Source organism: Bos indicus, chromosome 11 (genome assembly GCF_029378745.1).
Source record: "Bos indicus isolate NIAB-ARS_2022 breed Sahiwal x Tharparkar chromosome 11, NIAB-ARS_B.indTharparkar_mat_pri_1.0, whole genome shotgun sequence".
Classification (NCBI taxonomy): domain Eukaryota; kingdom Metazoa; phylum Chordata; class Mammalia; order Artiodactyla; family Bovidae; genus Bos; species Bos indicus.
The window spans coordinates 3,054,036-3,075,795 of NC_091770.1; the positions used below are offsets into that span (position 1 = coordinate 3,054,036).

Below are 21,760 nucleotides of genomic sequence, written 5' to 3' on the forward strand. Positions count from 1 at the left end.
GCAAATTAAAATTCTATCAGTTTTTCAGAAACAACATTTAAAGACTAATTTTAGTCTAAGTTTTTAAGGTTAATCTGGATATTTTGTTAACATACCGTTTTCAGGAATTGCAGTAATCTATAAAAATTTATAACCAATATATTGTTTTTATTTATTGTTATATTTGAAATGAAAGTGTTAGTCACTCAGTCGTGTCCAGCTTTTTGTGACCGCATGGACTGTAGCCCGCCAGGCTCCTCTGTCCAAGGAATTCTCCAGGCAAGAGTCCTGGAGTGGGCTGACATTTCCTCCTCCGGGGGTATCTTCCCAACCCAAGGCTTGCACTCAGGCCTCCTGCATTTACAGGTGGATTCTTTACCATCTGAGCCGCCGGGGAAACCCACGTTACAAACTTTTGAATTCAGCCTTGGCCTAGCACAGAGCAAGCTACTATGCGGCCTGGTTTTGCAGGTAACTGTCAGGCTGCATCTGGTCAAAGGCTTGGGTCTGGTTGATGAGTAGGTTGCCTCTCAAATACCTGCCCCGGATTATCTGAAAAACCCAGGTAACAGCAGACGCTTTGTGCTTTTCCCCTTTCCACATGTTTCTCAAGCCTGAGGATGAGGGTCCTACGGGGTCAAAGAAGGCATTTGGGAGTTTCAGGTGATTCTTCCAAAGATGCAAGTTTAGGATCCCTGAGATACTGACTGAGGTAAGGTTTGCCAACAAAACCTTTTTTTTCTTTCTGTAAACTAGGGTTTGTGTGACGCTCAGTGGGTCAGCGGCTTTGTAACATCTTATGAGTTGCTGTGGTGTAGAAGAACCCCACGCCTTAACTGCGTCTTGATTTTGCCCTTGCACAGAAGCGCCTGCTAGGCAGATGCGGGTCCAGGGCCCAGGTCTTCCGTGAGCCTGGCACGCCTGAGCTCTGAATGAACAGGAAGCTGGTGTCAGAGTCTCAGACAGAATACGGAAAAGGCCAGGCTCAGCGTCTCTCCAGACGACGCTTCAGCTCCACATGCTGACCTTCATGGGGAAGGCTGGATTTCCCTGTGCTGTGACTGACCCCACACAGAATGTTCACATTTAGCATCTCTGGTTACCCCAGCAGAGGCTGGCTTTACAGGCCAGGAAAAGGATGACAAGAGAAGCCTGCTGAAGCAGGCAGCACTTTCTGAGAGATTAAACCAAACTCATGTGTTACGGCCTGTGGAACCTGCCCGGTAACTGTGATCTTTACAGGCACCACTTGGAGGAGCTGTGGGAATATGAAAACTGGAAAGGGTCGAGCACTTCTTTTTAGATGTGTGAGCTTTTTTTCCTCTCAAGGGCCTTTAGGGAATACTCTGGAAATACTCAGAATTTAATTAGGCCACAGAGCTTCCAGCCACAGTAAGTCCAACTCCACAGAATGAGGCACTTGATAGAATGACTTACTTTAGTGTGAGACAGCTCCAACAGATGCATATTCTGTGTTTAAAAAAAAAAAAGACACACAACAAATTCAAGGCTTTTGAAAAAAGCATCATTTATTTCAAAGTACAACATAAAGTTGTATTTTTAAGAAATACACCTTCAATCTTGTATCTCAAGACTTGGCGATGTGCATTTCAGTTTATCTTGAAAATAAATTCAGGTATACAAATGTTACATACCTCAAGTACAAACAGCACAGAAAATGCATATGGTCTCAACCGAATGTTTTAACATTCATTCACTGTTCTTAAAGTTGACTTAACATTTCTGTAATCTGCTTTTAAACCGAGACAGCCTTATTTTAAAAAAATACTCTGTATTTTCAGCACAAAGTCCTCATACATTTTTAAAATTAGATCTTGGCGTATAATATTGTGAAATTATTAAAAAACCAACCTTGGTAATTTAATAAAATTGTCACATGCCAGGACTTCTGAAATCAACTTGAGTTGTCACCTTGCTGTAATATCAAATTGGTGTTCACACAGACAGATAAGGTGGGAGAAGACAGGTGGTGGGCAGCTGATAACAGGTAAGGTTTTCAGATGTACAGGTCTTACTGGAGTTTGTGGCTGAGTCCAGACTTTTCTCTAAAAGCACAACAGCAAATCTCGTATTATCATAATTGCAAGAAAGATCTGAAAGAAGCGAGTGGTGTAAGCCTGCCCTGCAGAGATGAGGAGGGTGAGGAGTGGGCAGCAACAGCGGGGAGAGCCTTCAAGATGTCTCGGAAACGGGCACGTCACGGTCTAGACCAGGGGCCACCACCGTTTTATTTTTCTTTTTTTGCCTAATTTCAATTCTCGTGAGGGAAGTGCGAATTCGACCAGGGGTCTGAGCTCCTCCGTCCGATGGTGGGGCTCCATATCCGCCAGGGGTTGTAGGTCTGGCCCAGGTCGTCGGAGGGGCTGGCGGCAGAGGGCGCGTGAGCTGCCGGGGCGCTCTCGGGGCCCATGAGGCTGATGCTCGGCAACGCGCTGGTGGGGCTGGTGAAGGGCAGGGTGCTGTGCAGGCTGCTGGACCAGATGGAGCTGCTGAACGGAGTGGACGACCACAGGCTGCTGGTGCTGCCAAGGATGGGCTGACGAGACAAAACAGAGGACGCTGAGCATCAGACGTGAAGGGGCAGATGGCAGAGCGGGGAAGGTAAGCTAACGACGGGCTAGGACACAGGCTCCTCTCACTGTCTACTTTAAAGTGGATGTTTCATACACACAGCCGCCTCAGCACCTGAGCAGATGGTTCTGAAACTTTAAAGGGTGCCCACCACAGCCGGGGCTGAGCGCAGCCCACCCGTTTCAGAAGGTGAAGCTCACGGGGCCGTGAGCCGCCCCGCCACCTTTGCAGCACGTGGAGGAGCTGGGCAGGTGCACCAGCAATGAGGAGAAGGCGGCGGTGTCAGCTGCTTAGACTCTTTCATGATCCCACGGACTGAAGCCCCCCGGGCTCCTCTGTCCCTGGGATTCTCCAGGCAAGAACACTGGAGTGGGTTGCCATTTCCTCCTCCAGAGGATCTTCCCGACCCAGGGATAGAACCCAAGTCTCCTGCATTGCAGGTGGATTCTTTTGCCCTCTGAGCCACCAGGGGAGACCCATCAATAATGGCCTGAAAGGTCTCAAAGGGTTCTACCCCATTTTAAAAGAACGGTTAAGACACTTGGAGAACTGAAGCCAGAATGATTACGAGTGCAGACAAACTTCGGAACTGGTGAAGTTAAAACATCTCCTGGTCAAACCTTGCACATCTAACTGAGTCTTCCTGAGGATGAAGAAGTGATCACAATGGGATCCTATTTTTCTGTCATGATTTTGTCAAAGCTGAAACCAGGAGTCATTTACTCTTTGTGGCACATGACCTTTGCAGAACCATTTAGCCGAGAAATAAACAGATGCACCTAGAAAAAGCCGGAGTCACGGGGCCTCCCAGGACCCAGTGTGTGCCGCGCTCAGGCGCCGTCGAGACACGGGCCTCCTGGGACCCAGTGTGTGCCACACTCAGGCACCGTCTGACCTGGAGGTGGCGGGATCCGAGAGGGGCCCCCAGTCACCCTGAGTCTAACTTACAGGTCGGGAGAGGCTGAAATGAGAGACTTCAGAGATCAAGCCTCAGCGTCTCAGCCTTCCTCCTGTAACTTCTGGACCATCTCGGCTCTGAAGAGAACTGATGGTCACTTTGGCAGAAATGAAGACGCAGCAGTGGACAGGATGAGCGTGCCCATGCCTTCACACTGCTGTTACCCTTCATCTCTGTCAGCGTCACCCCCAGGGACAGCGGCAGCTGTGACGCTGCCTGAGCAGGCAGGCCGAGCAAGCCCAGGACTCACTGTGGCCGTGTGGGTCGGGGAGCTGGAACTGGCTGGCCAGGAAGGGCTGGGCTCTGTGGCCGGCGAGTCCCAGAGGTAGGAGGGGCCACTGCTCAGCTCATTCCAGCTCCTCTGTGAGGGCTGATTGCATGATCGCGATAACCCGAGCTTGCTGAACACTTCTGGAAGAGAGGAAGGAAAGGCGAGTGTGCGCTGGATCCGGCCGTGCTCCCGGGGCAGGTCGGGTGTCTCTCAGGGGTCTGCATCGCACCCACTCCAGCAGCCCCCACCATTCACGGTGGGGTGTCGGGGGCACCCCTGCCCATGACCTCAGAACCTCACCCACGCCTTTCACTGGACCGTCACGTGCAAACACCATCACAGCTAATGGGAATTCTAATTCTCAACAGCAAGAAAAATAAGGAGCTCCAGCGTAGCCAGGAGCCACCTCTCAGACACAGAACTTTCTTGAAGCTCTGAAGTCAGGTCTGCAGAACATAAGCCAGTGGGGATCCCCACTGCATGGAGCAGACCCACTGCACCTTCAGGCTGGGGTGTGGGGAGGGGCCCGTCCAGGACAGGGCAGCAGAGACAGACCCACCTCCTGGGAGTCAGCCCCGTGCCCACGCCTACGGCTGACTGACAGAGCTGGCAAGGGAAATGCATCTTTCAAACACGTCCCCCAGACGGCCACCACAGTCTCCTCCCTCCATCTGTCCATGGCTCACTAGTCATGGTCCAGGGTTTAAACACTCACCACCAGTTAGGTTAAAAGAATTCCCAAAGGCTGAGAACGAGTTGAGGGGTGTGAAGTCAGGGCTGCTGGGGTTGCTCACGGGGCTCCACAGACCCGAGCTGAATGTTGGGAGAGAAAAACACAACACACAAGAACGTGATGGTCAATGGAGACAGACCCAGCGCTCACAGCTGCGCGCATGGCAGGCCCTGCTCCAATGGGCGCGTGCGTGTCACAGACAACAGGGAGACCTGGAGATTGCTCCGTGCCCGGAGGGCCCAGAGCTCAGGCCACTCTGCCACAGGTTGGGAGCCTGGCTCAGAGCAAGTGTTCTGTGCAGAAAAGAGGTATTTCTTCCTTATTTACCTTTCAGTGATGGAAGATTTATTAAACTGTTTCAAATCTAGGATTCGTTTTCTTGTTAGTATCAGGTAGGTGAACCTGAGAGTCTACTTGAAGTTTTATTATTTTACTGTGGGAATGTTATCCAGGCAAGTGAACCGAGGCAGTGCCTGCACACCACCAGGCCCCTGTGGCTGCTCTGGGTCAAAGCCCGACAGTGCAGTGACTGCCTGGAGTCTGCTCCTGGGCCCTTCCTCTCACAGTCTGCTTCCTCTGCTTCTCATGGTGAGGTCACAGCCTTTCCACAATGACCATGACAACGGAGAGGGACGACAAGAGACTTAGAAGGCGGTCACACACCTGCCCCCTCCGCGGGGGTGGGCTGTGTTGCGGGTGCCTCCTCCCCTGTCAGGGGGCCCAGGAGGGAGCAGAGACCCCCACCAAACATCTGCTTGTCATCTAGGGGCCTCAGAGCACACGAACAGCTGGAAGATGTCAACCCAGCCTGAGAAGCCCGCTTGCCTCCACCCCGATTGAGGCGGGCCGGCCATACCTGTCTGAGCCATCGCTGTCAACAGGAGTGTGTGAAATGCCAAGGCTGCTAGAGAAATCTGTTTTGCTTGAAGAAACTTTGGCAAAGCCGTTCCCACCTGTAATAACGGGCTCCGAGTCAGCGGGAGGCAGCTGGGCCACAGGTATGTGCCCAGGCCCAAGGCCCAGTGGTGCCTGGTCTCTGATGCCAAGCCACTCACCTGGGCTCTTGTCATACCCAGCTGTGACCGCAGCGAAAGTGGGGTTGCCATTCTTGCCCGGGAGAGAAGCGGCTTTTGTCAGTTTGTGTTTGCTCCCGCTTGGCTGCTTTGCTTTAGAGTCGCTGGAGGGAAGAAGCAAGGCGAGAGTCCCTCAGTCCTGCTGGCACTACCCCCACTCCGGCCCCGGCCGTCCCAGGGACTCGTGGCCCAGGGGCTGTGGCTCCAGCAGGGCTGGGGGTGGCCAGCCCGAGACTCTGCGGTCAGGTGGAAAGTCAGGGGTGTGGAGAGAAGGGAAGGAAAAGAGCCGGGGCAGCCCTTTCTAGAGGGAACAAGGAGCAGGCCGCCAGGCAGGAAGGGCCGACCACGGCTGCCGCGTCCCCGTGCCGGCTGTGGGTGAGGAGCCCCGGCCGGGAGGACGCAGGGCGGGGAGGAGCGCAGGCCCTCAGTCTGCGAGCGGCACCCCCCGTCAAGGCCATGGTCACACTAACGGTCGGGCTCTGTGCCTCCCGTGTGCTCGGCTCTTGCAGGCCCTGCCCTGTCACTGTGACCTTCACCCGCCACAGGCTCAGAGCAAATGACCCATAAGCCTGTTTCCTCGACTCTCAGCACAGCTTGTGGGGCTTCATTCAGGATGTGCTTTCTGGCTTCTGAACCAGACCCTGACTCTACGGGGCCGCCCTGAGGTAAGGGCTGGGGAGCGGGGCTGAGCCTGCACAAGGCGGGATGGCCCTGCAGCCTCTGAGGGTCCCCCCGACCCGGCCCCAGCTCGGCCGCGAGCCCACCTGCCCGGGCTGCCATGGACGATGCTGCTGTAGCTGCCCCGGGACGTGAACGGGCAGGGTGCGGCGGGCGGTGAGGGGGAGGTGGGCGGCGGCGAGGTCTGGCGTTGTTTCAGGAAGATGTCTGCGTTGAGGGTTTGCAGAGAGAGTTTATAAAGACTATCTGTAGCTGCAAATTAAAATTAAAAAGTCTCAATTGTGACATTTCAATTTTTAGTCTTAAAAAATAGTTGCTTTTGATATTCTAACATCAAAGGCAGTGATGCAAAGCCTACAGCTTTCACGTGTGCTCTTTCTCTGCCTTTTGCAGAATCTCCCACGTGACCCAGCTCTGCAGGCCCTTCCTGGGGGGTGAGGCCCCTCCCTCCTCAGGCTGGCAGGAAGCTTCCCCCTGTCCGCAGGGACGGGCAGGTGGAGTCTCTGCCTGGACCTGGAAGACCCTGGAGTACCACACAGGTCCCAGCCTCACAGGTGTGGGGCCGGGAGAGCACCCCAGCTCCCCCAGGGGGACCCTTGTGCTCCGTGGGCCTGCCAGGTCCCTGTTTTACAAGGATACTCCATTTCTGCTGCCCTTTAAAGCACAGCTGTTTCAAAAATTTTAAACAGAAAATAAGACAGATTCTGCATTCACTCAATGGAAACACGTAACTTATCAGAAACAGGTACCACCCTGCATGTCCGTCACGTGTGCCCTGGTGCTGTGACGCGAGGTGCGAGGAGAGGGCTTGGCCTCCACAAGCTCAGTCTCTGGGGGACCCTACTTGCCCAGTTACCCTGGCACAACCCCTCTGGCCGAGCATCCCGCTTGTCTCTTTGCCCAGCTCAGTGTGTTGCCACCCTGGTCCCTCTGGCTGGCCTTTCGAGCCTCCAGAGCAAGGACGGGCTGCTCTGCTCCCTACCCACCCGGTAGGGCCTGTACCCCTCACCCTCAGAATCCAGCTGGCTCTGTGGGTGGTTCCCCTTCCCTCCAGCACTGCGTGCCTCTCCCAACAGGCAAGGGGCTGGGCCCAGGTGAGCTCACGTGATCTTGGTAGTGTCCAGGCCCCCGTCTCTTCAAAGCCCGAGTTAGTTTTCCCACCTTCAGCTGTGCACCTGCCCTAAAAGCTCTCCCCACGCTTCCCCCACGGGGCTGGCCCCTAGTCACCTGCCGTTTCCACCTGTCCCCTCACCCTCGCTCGCTGGAAGAATCTCCCCTCCCCACCTGCCCGGATGTCTGCTGACCCGACACGCACACTGCGTCCCTGGAGAATCCCCCAGGCTTCGCTGGGCTTCACACAGCCCAGTGAAACCGGCTCCCCGGGAACATGGAGTTTACTCCCTGTGGGGAAACGGCCCCTGTCACAGGGTACAATCCGAGCACCAGCGTCCTGTTGAAACCTCGGAGGGGATCTAAGGACCTGAGAGCAGCAGCCTGGACCCCAGGATGACCCAGAGACTCGTTCAACTCATTTCTTGAATGACCAGGGATTTCGGACTCTCCCTCATCTCAAGCAAGAAGAAAGTACTAAAAAGGCTCCAGAAAGTTTCATAGCAAATATGGGGCTGCAGGTTTTAACCCAGGGAGTGTCTCTTTTCAGGGAGTATTTACACAGGCTTGTGCTCAACGCCCACCTCACCCAAGTTCTTCGCCCTCATTCAACTCACTGGCCTCCCATCACCCCTCTTCTCTAAACCTCCGTGACCTCTAACCTGGTACTCACCCCAGATTTTCCCTTTGGCGCAAATGGGCCCAATGGAGTCACTGTGATATGGTGGCTGAGTGCAGACAGATCAGCCCTACAGAGCTGACTGCCAATGCCCTGCCCCCCGGCCCTGGCTGCGCCGGTCTCTCCTCTTCCAGGTCCTATCTATCTAGAGCCTGAGGGCCCCCACCCTGTTCTGGGAGACAGTGCTCCTGCCATGATTTCCTGCAGGCCAGACCCGGGGAACAAGGTCAGGAAGCTGGTGAGAAAACTAACGCCTTCACACGGCTGTCTTCGGAGAAGATGCGGCAAACTGGGAACAAAGTGAATTCTCACAAAAGGGGCTGCGCTGTAGACATACGAGGAACTAACCAGGGGCCGGGATGCCAGGCCTTCTCCGGATGGTTCACTGCTCTACTGGAACTTTCCATGTCGTACAGAGGGAAGCAGGTGGTGAAGCAGCTCCCTGAACTGTCTGACTGCTCTGCTATGAACGCTTACTCTACGGCTGATCACACTTTAGGCCCTTTACCGACGTGGCTGCTGGCTGCTACAAACCGGCTCCGGCACACAGACCCTGGGTCTCCTTTGCTGGCAAGACGCCCTGCAGTTTTCCCGCCCAGACCCGGATGCGCTGCGGCTGTGGGGAGCACCGTACTTACAGCTGCCGGGCTTGTGAACAGGCACGGAATCCCACTCTGGCGGTGGAGAGTCTTTTTCACCTTCTGAGCTGCTGGTGTTGCCTAGTTCTTGACTGTTTGGGAGAAACTTTGCGAGGGCAGGTGGCCTGCTATCCACTAACTTACTTGTACCTGTCCAGAATTCAGAAAAGAAAGCCATGAGGGAGGATCATCCCTTTCTTGGGGCCAATTTCAAAAAACCTTCTGATGAGAATGAGAATCCACCTATGCCCGACGACTCCTGAATACTGTGAACTCACAACCAACAACTACTAGTACAACGAACTGTTAGGCCGCCTGTACGACGAGAAAGGAAAATACCTTTTGTTTTCTGGGAGTTTCGTGGTTTGGATCCACTGGTCAGTGTAGTTGGAAGAGGAATCTTGGTTGGGAGATTTCGGCGCTGTTTGCTTTCCAAGGGGGCAGTATACGGTAGCTCTAAGCAACTGAAAGACAACCACGGTGGGACATTCAAACACAACGCTTTGTTTCAGGGCTGAGAGGAGAAGTCACTGATCCGGCTACAATCTCAACAGCTTCTTTGACTCATTTGGCCTCCTGATGCATTATCCACCCACCGTCCTGAGGGCTGGCTGCCTTCCAAGCACTTCTAATACTGCTCAGAAGACATGGACAGACTTATCCTCTGCTATTCTGACAGCAGACAGGGAACTGAGGTCCATTATTTAATAATGTGTAACGGGTCGGAGCACCTACCTCAGATAAGGTGTAGGAAGCTGTTTGTACAAACTAGCCTTGTAGGAGCTGCTAAGTGCAGTCATTCTGCTCGTGAGCAGGTCTCACCCCACCTGAAGCCTCCTCACCCAGCACCTAGATCCTCACCCAATGTGTGCACTGCCTGCAGGACTCTTGAATATGGAGACGCTGAAAGGTCTCAGAACTGTCAAAGGTTCCGTGACTCAAAACTCTGAACCTGTTTTCCCATGGACACCATGCAGTGAACCAGGGCTAAATTCACCAGGGCTAGTTCCTGAGTGACCTACAAATCCCCCAAAGCCCACGGCAGGGCGGCAGGACTCTCTTGTTTGTCTAAGGTCTAGGCTGAGTGGGTAGGATAAATATTCTTCTCTATTCTTGAACTCAGGGTTCATCTTAGGCCAAAACTTAAATATTATTTTCACTGGTCTATTTAGAGTATATTACTTCTAAAATATTAAGAGGCAAGCTTAACATAATAAACATGTATAAATAGGACAATTAATTGGCTCTGAACTTCCTGTCAGCAAGGCAAAACGGGAGACAAGTTTAAGTTTTAAGGGCTATTTTTAAGTTTCCACAGCCCGATGAAGAAAACATTGAAGTCTGCTGAGAGAGAAGTGATCTTTAGGAGAAATGACCTGGGGAGATGGCCCACAGAGGCAGTATGGTGAGCCTTAGAAACACGCGAACCATAAAACCTTCACAAGTCGCCTCTGTGCTGCCCACCAAGATCACGAGGCCTTTCCGCTGACAGGAGCCAGACTGACGCGGCCCAGCAGAAGGACGCCTTTCAGCTGAGGCAACCCAGTGGCCCCTTACAAGAATTACTCTAAAAATCATCAGTGGGCTCTGGTGACGGCCGCAAAGCTGTCAGTTCGAGGCTGAGCTGATAGCTGGCTTTCCACTAAAACTTCACAGTTCACTGATCAATATAAACGTTCTTCAAGTGGGCAGTGTCTGGCATTTTCCACCTAAGTGCACTTGCTACCCCAGCCTCCAGGGGTGTCATTCCGACCCAGCACTCTGCCCCCCACCCCCTCCCAGCCCCCCCCTTCAGGTTCTTAAAGCGCCACATCCTCCTTCCACTACCCCTCCGAGTTCACCCTCCTAGGGGGTAGCAGATCTCTGCTGGGCTCTGGGCCTGGCACTGTCCAAGCTAGCTCACACCAGATCGCAAATGTGAGGACGGCTCAGACTTTCTATATCCAGTGGCACCCCAGTGTCCATCACTAGCACATGTCCCCTTCTTTCAAAAAGGTAAGCAGATTATATATATATATATACGTATATATATATATATATATAATGGTATATAAAGCATGATTTCATAAACAAATTTTAACAGAGGTGCTTTATAAACATTATATAAGGTAGTTGGTCAAAGGTCATTTTCTTTTCATTCTTTTGTTTCTTTATATTTCACAAATTTTCTATCATAAATTGTTGTTACATTTGGAATTAATATAAAGGCTAACCAAAAATCCAAAGGGCTCGGTTCACCCAGATGAGTAGAATTTTAGGTGGGCTAACGAACCGACATGAAAACAATGCACTGTTCATGGGTGAGCCTATTAGGGCTGCAGCTTTATACATCTGGCTTTCTCCTTACGATTGACAAAGACAATTTAAAAAGACACTTTAGAGCATATTGCTTAAACTGCCTTCTGGTAATGATCTCTGTTAACTACACACATCAAGAGGACGTGAGCTGAGACTGCCCTGGTGGTCCAGTGGCCAAGACCCTGTGCTCAATGCAGGGGCCCGGGCTGGATCCCTGGTCAGGGAACTAGATCCACATGCTGCAACTAAGACCTGGTGCAGCCAAATAAATAAATGAATCTTTAAAAAAATGTGAGTTCTCACTCTGCCTCCTGACTGGGGGCTGGAGAGTGGGCAGCTCTGGCTCTGGGAATACCAGCAAACTCCCTCAATACCCCCTGCAGAGTCACGGCATCAAACGCAGTCTTTCACAGATCCTCAAAGTCAAACCTGCTAACAGTCAACTGACTTCCTAGAAAGGTCAGAATACAACAGAAGTCACTGGAAGAAGGATGAGAGGATTAATGCATACGTACAATCTCTTTTAAATGTACTGAGCTCAGGCGTCAAGGAGAATAAACGGTTTCCCCATGGTGACAATCACCTATGGACTGGTTTCACTAAGATAATCCTCAGAAGCTGGGCTTTTAAACTTATGATCCTAACAATGACAGCACAACATTCCATTCTCACAAGATCTCAGGATATGTAAAAATTAAGGTTTTTCTTTTTTTTTTTTTTTTAAGGTTTTTCATAATTTGGATTTTTCTACTTTAAAAACATAGTGAGCACTGGGAAGCCTGGCATGTTGCACGCAGTTCATGGGGTCGCAGAGTCGGACATGATTCAGCAACTGAACAACAACGCTTTACAACATCTGGTCAGTCAACTAAGCCTGAAAAAGGCCTAGAAGAAGAATCTCTAGCCACTTGACTAGGGCTGTTATTCCTGTCTTGGGGAGCCAGAGTATTAGCACCAAAGTGCCTCAGGCTGATTCCCTCAGGGCAGAGTCAAGTGCCATTATTCCACTTTACTCTATTCTAACCACGCCAGATCCTTCTCGACAAGCTGTGTAGTTAGGCTACTTCAACCGACATTTGCACAAAAGGGTAACTTTAAGTATAAACACTCCATTACTAATATTGCCATGTACTGTGTTGCTTCTTAAGTTCAGGGACAAGGTTACATTTTTATGCAGTAATCACTAATTTCTGATTAGCTTCTGTTTCTACAGGACAAGGTGGCCCTGTTGAGTTAAGCTGTATCATCTAAGGACAGAGTCCAGTTTACTGGTGTTTTTGCAGAGTTCAAGCTTTATTCCTAGAATCTGAGTAAGAACAGACTTTCTGCAAAGCTATGGTCAGTTCTGATGACAACAAACCATGTCTTCCTTTATTAACGTATACATAATTCCCTCAACTTCCTGGGTTGATGTCCACTTATCAGAGAAGAAGGTCAACACTGGCTTCCATGCAGATGGCCATCTTGTACGATGAACTAGTACAGCACTGTCAGCAACTCTAAAACCAGGACTAGTTTATTAGACCCAAAGTTAATGGAAGTATGAAGTAACCTTAGGAAATAATAACCCAATAGTTCAAATCATTCATTTCCTTGGGGAAACATTTTGTAGGGCGCCCTCCCTGAGGGGCCCAAGAACCCTGGCAACTGTCTGGTGGTAATATCTGCCCTGAGCACTTTTTTTTCACAAGGTAAGAATGTATGTGCCGTGTGTTAAGTTGCTTCAGTGTGTCTGACTCTTTGCAACCCTTTAGATGGCTGCCTGCCAGGCTCTTGTGTCTGTGGGAGTCTTCAGGCAAGAATGCTGGAGTGGGCTGCCATGCCCTTCTCCAGGGAAGCTTCCTGAGGTCTCTTAAGCCTCCTGCGTTGGCAGGCGGGTTCTTTGCCACTGGTACCACCTGGGAATCACAGGTCAAGAATACATTTTTCCAAGTTTTACAGCCTGGAGTCCAGATCCCCATGACAGCCCCGGGTGAGTGAGCAGACCCAGAGCTCCTTTGAGAGAAATTATGGTCATACCTGCAGCTGGAACATCAAGTCCAGTTTTGGGCAGAAGTGAAATGGCTCTCTGTCTGGGAGCAAATCACCAACTGTATTTTTCTCCTCCATTCCTCCCCGCCCCACCCATATTTTGGCTGAGCCACGTGGCATGTGGGATCTTAAGTTCCCTGACCAGGGGTTGAACCCATGCCCCTCGCAGTGGAAGCAAGGTGTTTTAACCACTGGTCCTCTTCTGTTTTTACAAGTTTTAACTCTGCCTTTTGTATGTCTGACCTCAGAAGCATGTGCCTGTCCCTCCCCAGGCACAGTGAACGCTGGGCAGCAGAAAAAACCCAGAGGAACATAGCTTTTGTTGCAAAAAACCCCAGAAAAACCAGTCAAGCAGACACAACCATTACGAGTTCTCACATAACTCCTCTTACTTACACCTCATTTCTCTGAAGTCATATACTTTTCTTACCTGGGTTTCACATCTGCTGGGATTTCTTTCTTAACATTTAAGACTTTTTTGCTTTTTTGTTTCACTTGAGACATTTCGTTTTCATGTTTTTCAGGCATGGCTTGTTTTCCCTTTTGCTTTTCTGTATCCTGTAAAAAAAAAAAAGTATACTTAATTGCTGAGTAAAATTAAAAATGCCTGATATAGTCCTAATTTGAAGGCAGAGACACAACACCAAAGATGGAAAAGATACATATATCACAAGTATACAAATGATAAGCTCCTTTCTTCAAATCGCTCTCAACGTGGTTCTGTCAATTTTCCAGCCTTTGATTTATTATAATTATGTTTTACTGGGTCTGAGTTATAAGGCATGTCACTTAAAATTATACTCACATCCTGACTAGAGTAGGAGGTGACAGTCGTAGCAACAGATTGATAGCTTGTTGTTAAGCACTGGGGAGCAAAGCCTTGCCCTTTTTACAAGAAAAGGCAAGGCAGGACAGCAGGATAGAGCGACACACTCCTGGTGATGGTCCTCATGCTGCGCACGAGGAAGCCCCCAGGGAGAAGACAGCACAGGCGAAAGCGTGTCCCCCCCAAGTGTTCATGGTAACGCACGCCTGTCACAGTGTCGCGGCGGCTGGGAAGCCAACAGATGCACCATCCAGGGGAGGGGCCCAGCCATTCAGTCACTTATTCAGCCATCCTTCCCTGGTCGCCCCGCTGGTGTCAGGCAACGGGGTTACCAAGAGGGCCCAGTCCCTTCCCTCAAGGATGGTGAAGTCTAACAGGAGGGAGACACCGGACACAGATCAACTTGCGTCCACGCAGCAGTGTTCACTGGCTGGGACTGGAGCCTAGGAGCCATCCCGTCGGCTGAAAAGGCCACAGCCCAGGTGCTGCTCAGAGCTGTGCTGCTCGACGAGCCCAGCGATGCTGCCCCTGGGTCCCAGTTCAGGTGCGCATGGGAACTACACCAGGCGCTCCAGACTAAGGGGAGCCGCCGCTACACCCACCCGTGAGCCCGGGGACTAGTCTCTAAACAGGGCAGACACCATTCAGGCACTGGTGACCACCCTGGAGCCACCTGGAAAGCGGGCGTGCGCTGCTCACGTGCAGAAGACCACACACAGCATGGGCGTGAAGTGGAAAAAACAGAAGCCTGGTTCTGTGTCAGGGTGCACAGGGCCAACTGCGGGGAGACACCCTGGCTGAAGGCCAGAGCTGCTGCGAGCGGTGGAGAGCTCCCACCAAAGGGCAGGTGAGTGTCCACAAGACAGGGTCAGGCTGCAGTTCAGGTCACATAGACCCATCCGCCTGATGGCAGAGAGGGGTACAACGCCCTCCTGCCCCAGCACCTTCTGAGACTGTGCTGAGTCATGCAGGAAGTGTTCCGGGGCCACCCGACTCATGGAGAACTTTGCAGACCGTGAGCCCGAGGACAGGAACCTGGCCCTTCTGTCCACAGTTGTTTTTTCTTTTATTTTCATGGTTGTTTCTTAAGCGCCCACTATGCAGGTTCCCAACACGTGTTTGCTGAGTGCATGGGGAGAAGAGGGCTGGAAAAGACACACATGCATGAGCAAATGACCTGCCAAGCTCGTAATCTAGTTGGGAAGAAAACACACACGACAGGCGGATGTGTCAGTTACAAAGAAACAAGAGCGCGGAGCTGAGGCCAGAGCGCGGAGGGGCACGTTCCCGGTGGTCTGGAGGTTAGGACTGAGCTTCCACCGCAGGGGGCATAGGTTCAATCCCTGGACGGGGAAGTAAATCCCGCATGTGACTGAAAGCAACAGCAGCAGCAGTGAGCGCTGAGGGGGAGGAATAAAAACTGCTTAGCAGCGAGAATGGCAACAGGCATGGAGGTGGCCGGACTGGAGCAGCATCTGTGAGAAAGCACATGACGGGGCAAGAGCTGACGACCAGGAGGAAATGAATCGCAGAGGAGGGAGGATGATGCCGGAGGGTGTGGGGGACAGAGTGCCGGCGGTGCTCGGCTGGAGGAGAGTGCCGGACGAGTGCTCAGGCGAATGCTGGAAAGGCGGAAAGAAGGCAAGCAAAGCTGGGGAGCAAGTCTGTGCTGAGAACGCTGTCCAGATGCTTGAAGTTCCTCTGCTGTTTTTCCTTTGTTACTGATGCATTCGCCTGTTTTGTGTGTGAAACACACGCTCTAGTTTCTTCCCAACTAGATTACAAACCCGGCAGGTCATTTGCTCGTGCACGCGTGTCTTTTCCAGCTCTCTTCTCCCCATGCACTCAGCAAACGTGTGTTGAGAATCTGCGTGCTGGGTGCTTGAGAAACTGCCGAGGACAGAAAGGCCAGGTTCCTGTCTCAAGGGGCTGAGACCCCACTTGAGGACCACGAGCTGGCCGTCTGCTCCTCTGTAGCAGCTGGCACAGAGTGCCAGCCCCAGCCATGGACGGCGCTGAATGGGCCCAGAGCAGCTGCCAGGCCTCAGGGACGCACAGGCGAGGGCAGTGACAGGAAGTGTCATGTGCAGACTTGACTTTAAAACTTAACAGGTGAGGATGACACTGCTGGATATCTGTAAGAAATGATTCCTTAAGCCACTAGATTAAGACCGAAACAGAAATTCAGCCCCACAGTATTAAAGGCTCTATTTGGCTCATTTTACATTTGAAATATGGTCATTTAGAAATAAAAAGGTCCAAAGGGAATTACACCCTCACTTTTCCTCACACCTTGTAACACACGCTCTCCGACACAGCCACAGCAGTAACATCACCCTCCATCCACCTCGTGGCCATGGTGCCTAGGCATTTGGCAGTACGATTCCTGATGCCCACGACCCCCTTGGAGCTGAGCGTGGGGAGTGAGGATGCCTTTCTGGTGTGCTGGGGGAGTGCTCGGAGCTAGGGGGCCCCTGGGGCTGGGTCACAGCCACTGCTCTGCCTGCTCCCAGGGCTCACTGTGCCAGCGGCGGCACAACAGGACACAGCCAATATAATCAAAACAAAGTGGGGTAACTCCTTCCCATCCTTTTTTGATACTTAAAATCTGAGACAATTTTCATGAGCCAGAGTGGTTACTATTTCAGACAGACCCTAACTTTCCAATTTCTAACTATTCCACCTTATTAGCAGGCTTCCTGACCTGTCCCCCGGGGAAAGGAACTTATTCTCGCCCGGAGCTGTGGTGCCTGTGCAGGAGAGACAGGTAACCCGGGCGGGCACATGCCCCGAGCACGGCCATTCTGCACCCACCCCGCCCCACGAGGCCACCCTACCTCCTTGAGGAGAGGCTCTGTGTCTGGGTTGGAGGTCTCTGTGGTGGTGGAGGAGCTGTCGTCGTCAGCCAAGGAGTCCTTCAGCTCGTCTTCCAGGGCCCTCCCCTTTCCCTTCTTCTCCTTCTCCTCCTGCTTCTTGGGGGGCTTCACCTTGCGCTGAGGAGGCTTTCCTTTCCCTGCGGGTGAGAGTCAAAGTAAAAGAGCCCTTGATATTTCAACAGCTTGGAAAACACAGCCATTCAAACTCTTTTTGAAGAGGCTGAACTCTGATTAGTAACAGTTTCTCTGTTTCTTCTCTAAAGCTTCTCAAATTAACATCTGACTTTCTGATTAGAATATTTTACAAGATCAACAATTTTTGAGGCATAAGTGATATACAATAAGATACGCCCATTTTAAGTGTACAGTTCAATGAGTTTTGGCAACTCACTAGTTTTCACAAATCTATGTGTCTCTAGAAGACAGCTGGCCCTTGAACAACAGGGGGTTAATCCGTATACAGGTTACAGCCGGCCCTCCACGTCTGTGGCTCCTCTGCAACCAGATTCACCCAACTGGGGACCCTGTGGTACTGTAGTTTCTACTGCTGGAAAAAATCCACATAAAAGTGGACCTATGCAGTTCAAACGCTTGCTGCTCAAGGGTCATCTGTACTTTTATATCCCAGAGATGACACAGCGTTGAGAAGTCAGAGGAGTGAAAACCAGAGATTCTGTCAACCTCTCTGGTGATGGGAGCCTGACGGTGACACGGGATGAGCTGCCACACGTGTCACTTGCGGGGTGCCGAGAACCCTGGCGGCTGAGTACAAATTCCGGCCCTCCCGTTGGTAGCTCCTTGATCTCGCCCTCTCATCTGCAGACTCGGCGAGATGACCTCACAGTGCTGTGAGGAGGAATTACAGGCAGCCCCTGGACAGTGTCCAGCCGCTGCTATGTATGGGCAGAAGGTAAAACAGAGTGACAAAAGGCCTATTATTTTAACTAATGTGGACGCTCCCAAGACAGACAAGAAAACAGCCACAACATCTGAGTGCCCGCTGCGCTGCAGTGCTGTGTGTCCTAGGAATACGGCAGTGAGAACCATCAACACAATCCCTGCCCTCAAGGAGCTTCCACCCTAACTGGAACAGAGCAGCAGAGAAGCCCATGGGAGGACGCCGACCCCTCAGACTACGTCCATGAAGCCACCTGGGCAGGCAGGCTGGGCACAGCTGCAGAAGCCACATCTGCCACCGTTGAACCCATTCTATGTCATTTAAAAATGTATCTCCTTAATATACCTTATTGAAAACCCCGATGCCTTATGGTGACTGTTGATGGATGCCAGTGACTCAAACTTTAAATTAAATTTCTCCAAATCACAGAGTTAGTTAGTAAGTGGCAGAGCCAGGATGTGATCTGGGTCTGCCTGAAGGCAGAGCCTGGCCTCACCACCCCATGGCACTTGGCACCCCCCCAACTAAGATAAAGCCGCCCCTCAGACTGCCAACAGCAGACAGACACCAGGGTGGCGACAGATCCTGCGGTTTCTGCAGTGCATACAGACACTGCAAGTGGCCGCACCTGGCTTAGCGCATTCTCGGGTTTTAACCCTCAATCCAGCAATGCGCCCAGCCAGTCCCCAGGGCTCACGTGTTACGGGAGGAAAAACCAGAGAAATACAGAATCTAGGCTGTCCAGTTGCAGAGGTCCTGCTCAGGCCAGCCACGAAAGGAGGGTATTTCTGGGGCCCCTCTTCCATGAGGGACAGTGACTGCAGGGGTGGTAGAGAAGAGATGGGATGTCTAACTCCAAGCTGTCTAACTCAGAGAAGGCGAGGGCTGGGGAGACCCTGTTCCTATGACAAGGGGTCATTCTCAACAGTCTACAAAAGCCAGACATCGCTGAAGCTCATTACAAGAAGATTTCTTTGAGATTTTGGGGAGGGCGGGGGAGAGAACAGGGCACTTCTGGAAAGAGAAGTGCCAAAGAATGGAAAGAAACATTACATATTTAACGTAAACACACAGGCTATTTGGCAGGGGTGCTGGGCTAAGTTTTAGAGAGATGATAAAGGTTCCACCAGCTGATGGTTTTATGATATATTAATACCATTGTTCCGCAAGAGCTTCCCAGGTGGCAGTACTGGTAAAGAATTCGCCTGCCAATTAGGAGATGCAAGAGACACAGGTTCAGTCCCTGGGTTGGGAAGATCCCCTGGAGGAGGAAATGACAACGCACTCCAGTATTCCTGCCTGGAGAACTCCATGGACAGAGGAGCCTGGTGGGCTACAGCCCATGGGGCTGCAACGAGTTGGACACTCCTGAGCAAATGAGCGCCGTGGCACTCTTCTGCAACCCCAAGATCAATGCCCATCGTTTAAAGTTCATTTAAAAGACTGATTTTCTACATGTATGTTGTGCTTCAATAAAAACACTTATTGAAGAAAAAAACAACACGAAGACCTGGCTCATTCCTTCTTTCCCAACAGCAGTGCTGGGAAGGATATCAAAAGCGGTGGCTGCTCGTGTGAAGCCGGCAGTCACTGTCTCTTCGTGGCCTCAAGAATCACCTCCATCATTAAATAGCTTTTAGTAGGTTGACTCTAGGACCACCGTGAAAAGTAAAGAACTTATGTTCTAGATGAATGACGCTGAAAAGAAAAGATGGGCCCATTGTATAGGTGTCAGAGGGCTGTCTTAGACCAAGGAACAAGGGGTTCATTTTGCTAGAGCCTCTCTTTGTGCTAAGATAAGATAATATATATTTATTTTCTTATGCTCTAGATAAGGGAAAAACACATTATGTAACCAGATCTAATTTTAAAAAGAGGAACCTTAAGCATCCATTTAATATTACTGTAAAAATTACCCTAAAATATGTAAGCTCTATTTACTCATTATTGACCAGGGAATTTTTGCAGAAATGAATGCCAGTGGCTGGCAATTTCTTATGTAAGTGAATACTGAAACACCTCTGGTCAATAATGTTCAGGTAATAAAAGACGTATTAATATGTCTCTGGTCAATAATGTGTTAGAAAAATGAGATAACAACAAAGAAGATTTCTGTGGAAGAAGTTAAATATTATTCAAGACTTTTGACTATCTTATAAACCCAAATGCAAGTAATTCTATGAAGACTGTATAGAACCAGTCTTCATATCACTGCAATTAAGAAATTTTCTAAAACTCCTGGACTCTGGAGGGTCAGGTTTCTTTTGGCTTCTCAGGGCTGCCAAGTACCCTGTTCAAACCAAAGGCAATTCCTGGTACATCAGTGAGGGGGTACTGAAATAGGCTCAGAATAACACAGCATGGCTGCCACAGAAGAGAGAGTAAGTCACAAAAAAGTTCAGGCTGTACAGGGAATAAACTGAGATACAGCCAGAGGCCATTTACCGTTTTTCACATATGGACTCCGGAAGTTACAAATAAGCCCGCCTGTGCATGTGTGGCGGAGAAGGCAATGGCACCCCACTCCAGCACTCTTGCCTGGAAAATCCCATGGACGGAGGAGCCTGGAAGGCCGAAGTCCATGGGGTCGAAAAGAGTCAGACAAGACTCAGTGACTTCACTTTCACTTTTCACTTTCATGCACTGGAGAAGGAAATGGCAAACCACTCCAGTGTTCTTGCCTGGAGAATCCCAGGGACGGGGGAGCCTTGTGGGCTGCCGTCTATGGGGTCGCACAGAGTCGGACACGACTGAAGCGACTTAGCAGCAGCAGCAGCAGCAGCAGTGCATGTGTGGTGTGTAGGCTTCTGTGAAGGCAGCCCCACGTCATGCTCTCATGGAACTATCTCAGTGTGGGTGACCTCACTCCTCTTGAGGACACTGCAGAGGTGATGGGAGGTCACTTCCAAGAGTAGGTCACAGAAGACCGAGACTTCTGTCCGCCAGCCTGTTCTCTCTCTCGAATGTTTGCCTGCTTGCTCTGGTAAAGCCAACTGCACTGAGCTGCCCTACAGAGAGGACCCAACAGGCTGCTGGCCATAGTCAGCAAAAAACTGAGACTAGCAGTCCAACAGGCCATGAAGAACTGAATCCTGCTCTCAGCCACCTGAGTGAGCCTGGAAGCAGGTGACCAGCAGCTGAACCTTGCAAAGACTTTAGCCCCAGGCGACACCTTGACTGCCGTTCTGTGAGAACCTGGCAAGCTGTGCCCAGATGCCTGACCCCTAGAAACTGTGCTAGTAAATGATGGGGTCTAAGTCACTGGGTTTTGGGGCAATCTGTTGCTTACAGACAGATGATTAATACAGCACGTATGTATGCATGCTCAGTCATGTCCAACGCTCTGTGACCCATGGACTATAGCTCGCCAGGCTCCTCTGTCCATGGGATTCTCCAGGAAAGAATACTGGAGTGGGCTGCCATCTCCTCCTCCAAGGGATCTTCCTGACCCAAGGATGGAACTCACGTCTCCTGCACTGGCAGGCAGATCCTTTACCACTGAGTCACCTGGGGTGAAAACAGCATAAGGAGCTCTAAAGCAGGGTTGGCCGCTTCTGGGAAGGGCCAGGCAGTAAGCGCCTTCAGGTTTCCGCCCTGACAGCCTCTGCTGCTGCGGCACGAAAGCCGCACAGATGACGTGTGAACGAACAGGCACGCTGGCCCGAGGACAGGTGACGGCTTTGTCCACGGGCTGTGGTTTGCCAATCCCTGCTCTAAAGCGCAGGTTGTACAGAAATCCTATTTTTGGGTCAAAAGGCAGATGACTGCCATTTACCACTGTGTTAAAAACTATTTTAATGATGGAAAAGAAAAAGCTCAACCTACCACAGTAACATAGTCATCACAGGCAGTGAAAATAAAAACAGTAGGTGTCCAACAAATTCCTGAATTGGTAAGTGTTTAGTAATTTGGTAAGAGAAATATGGGTATCTTTTATGACACTCAGATACTTCTATTTGCATCTTGATGCGAAAGAGCTGAAGTCCAAGGGCAGAGATGAATGTGAGCCAGAAGAACACCTGCTAAATTAGCTGCTCATCACAATTACGACTGAGATAGCCCCCTACACACGCACTGGCTGTCCCCTTGAGTGTCACACTGTCCCAGAAGTGAGAAGGTA

At 51.0% G+C, this 21,760-nt stretch overlaps 1 protein-coding gene across 3 annotated transcripts in view; it reads right to left on the reverse strand.

The window, feature by feature from the left end:
• Positions 1-1,482: 1,482 nt before the first annotated feature.
• TMEM131 (transmembrane protein 131) overlaps positions 1,483-21,760 on the reverse strand; it is a 186,028-nt gene continuing 165,750 nt past the window's right edge. For 2 of the 3 annotated variants that reach the window (XM_070798241.1, XM_070798243.1), the window contains 10 exons: positions 16,704-16,879; positions 13,471-13,598; positions 9,051-9,175; positions 8,712-8,861; positions 6,371-6,536; positions 5,589-5,710; positions 5,390-5,486; positions 4,516-4,613; positions 3,780-3,940; positions 1,483-2,536 (listed from right to left, as the gene is read on the reverse strand). In XM_070798241.1, coding sequence (XP_070654342.1) covers positions 2,252-2,536; positions 3,780-3,940; positions 4,516-4,613; positions 5,390-5,486; positions 5,589-5,710; positions 6,371-6,536; positions 8,712-8,861; positions 9,051-9,175; positions 13,471-13,598; positions 16,704-16,879 — 1,508 coding nt within the window. In that variant the 3' untranslated portion in view covers positions 1,483-2,251. The remainder of the gene's footprint in view (positions 2,537-3,779; positions 3,941-4,515; positions 4,614-5,389; positions 5,487-5,588; positions 5,711-6,370; positions 6,537-8,711; positions 8,862-9,050; positions 9,176-13,470; positions 13,599-16,703; positions 16,880-21,760) is intronic. The other variant, XM_070798242.1, reaches the window with a different exon arrangement.